Source organism: Cnephaeus nilssonii (assembly GCF_951640355.1).
Source record: "Cnephaeus nilssonii genome assembly, chromosome: 13".
In the NCBI taxonomy this organism is placed as follows: Eukaryota; Metazoa; Chordata; class Mammalia; order Chiroptera; family Vespertilionidae; genus Cnephaeus; species Cnephaeus nilssonii.
In genome coordinates, this window is record NC_137084.1 from 28,653,334 (window position 1) to 28,658,691 (window position 5,358).

Here is a 5,358-nt window from a genome sequence, read left to right on the forward strand (position 1 = left end):
AACTCAAATCAAGACCTCTCCACCCCTAGCAGCCAGTAGCCCCTAAGCATCAACTTCAAGTCCCCCTGGCTTGTTAGAGTGGCACCCCCTCCACACACTGACTCAACCCACCTCTCATATCTGCTTTATGCCTCAGCTGCAGTAACGTTTAGGACTAGAGACGGAAGAGGGAGTATATTTTCATGCTCATTGACTTGAAATTTTCCGTTGCCCTCCCCCCAAAGAGGGAGGATTATTTTACTGATTGCCTGGAGGTGAATTTCTATGAATATTTATTGATTTATTTTCTAGGCTCAGCAGGGGAGCTGCAAATAAATTTAGTGCGTTCTTTAAATAATTCCTTTTCTATGAGGCAAGATGTCATCTGAAACTTCTAAATAGGCATTTAATTAGCCCGGCGTTGCTTCGGAACAAAAACTCCCGGCAAGAGCTTTGGGGATGCGCTGTATTGCAAAGAGGCGGTCGATATGCAGAATTGATGCGCGCCAGCCTTTGTTGCCGGCCCATTGTGCGGGCGATGCTTATGAAGACTAATCCAATCATAAATTGCACCCCTGCGCCAATCAGAGCGCCCAGAGCCTCTGGCGAATGAAGCTCGAGTGGAGAACTTTGTTGAACTTCATTGTCAGAGCTGTCACTTTTCAAAGCGCTTTAACGGGCGGGCCCCTATAAAACCATCACCTCGACGGGGAGGACCACGGAGGACTCGCAGGCGCCCAAGTGGCAGCGTTCCTTATTTGGAGACTTTCGCTAAGCCCAAGAGAGAGGGTACCGCGGGGGCGGGAGGGGCGGGAAGCGAGGCATTTACCCTTCCGCCACTGGAAGAAGGGTTAGTACGCCCGCCTCGCGCCTAACATGATGTTCCCTGGGCTCCTCGCGCCCCCCGCCGGGTACCCCAGCCTCCTGCGCCCCACACCCACCTTAACGCTGCCCCAGTCTCTGCAGTCGGCATTTTCCGGACACTCCAGCTTCCTGGTCGAGGATCTCATCCGCATCAGCCGACCCCCTGCCTACCTGCCCCGCAGCGTGCCCACGGCCAGCATGTCGCCCCCTAGGCAGGGGACCCCCGCCAATCTCACAGACACCGTGGCCTCGGACCTGGGCTCCCCTAGTCCGGGCAGCCGGCGGGGCGGATCGCCGCAGACTGCCGTCTCCCCTGCCAGCGAGCCTACGTTTCTGAAGTTTGGAGTGAACGCCATTCTCTCCTCGGCGCCCAGAAATGGTAAGTGAGCGCAAAACGCTGAGGGCCCGGCCAGGTGCAGAGTCCTTCTCGCCTCAGTTTCCTGTACGCGGCGGGTACCCACGCACACATCGGCGCACACGTGTGCGCGCTATCCCGGAGGCCTCACGTCGCGCCGTGGGAGACTTAGGTTTGGCGGATTCCCGGGAAGAAAAGCTTCCAGGCTCGCCCCACCCTCAGGATGAACTTGAGCAGCTCAGTCGCAGGGAGCGCCCAGTTCCCTGGCGCAGCTAAACGGAGCGCGCGCTGCTGGGCGTCTGTGTTTCGGCCCTCCAGCCTCAGGGAGCCAATTTTTATTTATTTATTTTTAACCCAAGACAATATATTTACTAGCTTGGTTGGTATATGGACCTGCAATTCTTTTCTTCCTCACCTCACTCCTACCTATCTCATTAGTGCCTAGGATGAGATTGGGGGAGGGGGGGGAGAGCAAGAGACAACTCTGAGGACTATTTTGGGGATGAAGGAAAAATTTCCATAGATGAGACATGTTAGGGAAATATTAGATTTTATTCTGTGAACACATTGAAGAAGATGCCTTTGAAACCAGCCTAAGGGTTAATCAAATCATGTATTCAATGAGCAGAATAATCAAGTGCGTGATCAAATTCCCTTTCTGTCTCCCTCTCTCTTTCCCTCCTCCCTCCTTCTCTTCCAGAAGCATCCCCCGCCTTGCTCCAGAGCGGCCCTCCCAAGACCTTCGCCTTTCCCTACTTCGAAGGTTCCTTCCAGCCTTTCATCAGATCTTCGTATTTCCCAGGTAGGTCTCACCCCCCCCTCCCCTTCGCGAGGCTGAGCGGCGCCCCAGTTCCAGCCCGTCGCTCCCTGCTCCGAAGCCATATTTCTCTGTCCACCCCTCGGGGTTATGCTCTGGTTCAGAGGTTGCGAGGCGTACAACATTCACGAATCCGTCGCGCCAATTTGATGCCCTATTTAGCACAAGCGGTGACTGCTTGACACTTTGCACCAATTCCCTGCTCTACAAATTAGCAGGAATTGTCATGGTCCCAATTTGAGGCGGTTCCCTCCCCGGCGAGGAGCTGTTGGCATCCCTTCACGCCGCCGTTTTCCCACAGAGTCAGTGCACTTGGCCACGATTCCCCACAAAGGTTTCAGCACCATGACCAATTGGTCAGCTCCTCCGGGCAGCCACACACAGACCGGCCCTCGCCCCTCCGAACTACCCAGAGACACCTACCAGCCGGGGCTAATTTCCTTTTAAGACCCATTCAGGGCTCCGGGCTTTCCACGAGACCACATGGGGTGCCCTCTTGTGTGGGATGCCTGGGGTCGCCCTGGAGAAGGGAGGCTAGAACCTCCCACAACCCCCCAAACTTCTTTATCCAACCTGATTTCCCAACCTCTTCTCATACCCTTCCCCCACAGCTATATTTTTTAAAGGACCCCTAGGCTGATAAAATAAATCTGGGGGAAGCCCGGAGTTGTTCCTCGTCTAAAAAAGAAGCACCTTAAACAGGCTCCACGAGGTTTTCCTCCTGGAGCCCCAGGGCTGGCTCAAAAACTCTGCACCTGGTCAAGACGCTAGAAGGCCACCGAGGAGCCCCTATACAGACAGGAGATGGGCATGGTCGGTGGGGGATGGGAAAGCCACGACCGCACTCCCAACTATCAGCCAGAGAAACAAGCAATTGATTTTTAAAAGGGGGAGAGAGAATTCACCAACCACCGCCACCACCATTCATGCTGCGGCTGATAATGGAATTTGCTCCCTTTCTCTCCCATCTCAATGCTCTAACAAAAACAACCCGAGCTTTATAAATAGCTTTTCATGTCCATTTAATGAAAATGATTCGCGGGAGAGAAGCCTCTGCCATCAGTATTCTCCCGATGGTCTTGGCCTGCAGTTGTGTTTAGTTTGAAAGTGTAAATCTCTTTTGTCCCAGTAATAGATGGCTTTCGCTGCTCGTCCTCAGTCTTTTTCTGTTAGTTCATTACTACACAATTACCATTCACGCTTCATTAGAGTCTCTGTTTCTTTTGGGTTCCCCCCCCCTCCCTTAAAGCGAAACTCTCCTCCTTTTTATCATGCCAATACCCATTGGGAATCGGTCAATGTGCTAATTAGCTGCCACTTTTCATGTATTCCGGCCGAATTCTTTACGTTTTGTGGGGGAGGGGAGGAAAGATTAATATATATATATATAAAAAGATGAATACTGATTGGGTTTTAAAAAATCCAAAGAGGATTTTTCTCCTCGCTATGGAATCAGTAAAGCACCTCATTTTCATCGAAAGAAGGCAAAAGCCACCAAGGTAATAAAAGCTTAAGAAGGAAACCCAGTGGCCTCAGCTGGATAGTTTATTGTTGCAATTTATTTTTTCTGTTGCTATGTTAGCTGAGGTCCGCAGGTTTGTTTCCCTGAGACCGGTGAACGGAAAAACGAAAACAGGCTGCTGTGGGAGCTGTTTTCTGTGTGTCCGTCGCTTTACCTAACCCGGGTTTGCACGGTTGAAAGGGAACGTTATCTGGGCGGAAAGCGCCCTTCGCTCTCGAAGGTTTGTAGGTTCGTGGCCGGTTCTCCAGGGCGAGAAAAGGGCGAACTTTAAAGAGATGAAGGGATCGCAGAGACAACCCGGGGGGAGGTGACGCTGGGGAGGCAGGTGCTCCCACCGCGGCGGGCCCCGCCCACTCACTACCCCCCCCGCCCCTCTCCCCCCCTCCCCGCCCCCCGCAGCGTCCTCCAGCGTCGTGCCCATCCCCGGGACCTTCTCCTGGCCGCTGGCCGCGCGCGGCAAGCCCCGCCGGGGCATGCTGCGTCGAGCCGTGTTCTCCGACGTGCAGCGCAAGGCTCTGGAGAAGATGTTCCAGAAGCAGAAGTACATCAGCAAGCCCGACCGCAAGAAGCTGGCAGCCAAGCTGGGCTTGAAAGACTCCCAAGTGAGAGCCTTCCCCCACAGCCCCGTCTTCACGAGCTCCCCCTCCCCCAGGAATCTCACAATTTTCTGGAACCCCTTGGGTCCCCTTGTTCCGAAGCGGAAAGTACGGCCTAGGGAGGGAATGCATGCAGGACCCAGCTTTCTCGGGGCTGCCCGGGACAGCCCCCTCCTCTACCCGCCCTACCTCCGGGGACTCAGCGCCCCACCCCTGACCGTCTGGGCCTGGGTGCGGCGAGAAGTGGAGGTGGGGGTGAGGGGATTTAATGCTGAGACCCACATCAGGGGATGGGGGGCAGGCCAGGAGGGGAAGGACACAGCTGCCTTCCCACCCCCAGCATCCCGCCGGGTGCCCCGCCCCAAGCCCCCATCTCTGAGGAGGGGTCTGCGCTAACCTCGGCCTCTGCCCTGCTCTCTGCGCACCAGGTGAAAATCTGGTTCCAGAACCGACGCATGAAGTGGCGGAACTCCAAGGAGCGCGAGCTGCTGTCCAGCGGGGGCTGCCGCGAGCAGACCCTTCCCACCAAACTCAATCCGCACCCGGACCTCAGCGACGTGGGCCAGAAGGGCCCGGGGGACGAGGAGGAGGAGGAGGACGAGGGCCGGGCCAGCCCCCGCCACCGCCTGGCCTATCACGCGTCCCTCGACCCTCGGCACCTGCGGGACCCGCGACTGGAAGGGCCCCTGCCCGCCTCCCCCGCGCACTCGAGCAGCCCAGGCAAACCTTCGGACTTCTCGGACTCCGAGGAGGAGGAGGAGGGCGAGGAGGAGGAGATCACGGTGTCTTAGAAGCCTCCCTCGCCCGCCCGGGGTACTGTTTCCAAGTGCTTTGAAATGGGAGAGGTGGGTGCAGTGGGGTGTTCACTTGGTTCCCGCGGTGGACCCGTCGCCTTGTCAAGGGCGCCTCAGCCCCTACCATGGCCCAAAGGAACATTTCCTCCCCAGGCACCACCTCTCAACAGCCCTCTCCACACAAGTTAAATGTAGGCCTTGGCCCCAGCTTTAACTTGTACACAAGGGCTCCCCTCCATCTTTATTGCAAGCTATTTTAAACACAGTGGGGCGTTCACTCGCAGCCTGGGTTTAGCTGGGAGCCAGGCCCTGCTAGTCCTTAGCAGCGATAACCCTATGAGGTGGGAGACCCTGTGTGGAGGAGGAAATCCAGGTAGGAGCCACAACAAGCTTCTAACTCCAAGAGCCCTGACGTCCTAGATCCCTCCACC

The 5,358-nt window shown here is 55.9% G+C and overlaps 1 protein-coding gene across 1 annotated transcript; it reads left to right on the forward strand.

Annotated features, from left to right (window-relative positions):
- Window positions 1-789: 789 nt before the first annotated feature.
- On the forward strand, window positions 790-4,924 carry DBX1 (developing brain homeobox 1; the record flags this gene model as incomplete). Its single annotated transcript, XM_079788968.1, has 4 exons — window positions 790-1,222; window positions 1,899-2,000; window positions 3,937-4,139; window positions 4,562-4,924. Exons 1-4 carry the CDS (start codon window positions 856-858, stop codon window positions 4,922-4,924), a joined length of 1,035 nt encoding a protein of 344 aa, XP_079645094.1. The 5' UTR covers window positions 790-855.
- Window positions 4,925-5,358: the final 434 nt, after the last annotated feature.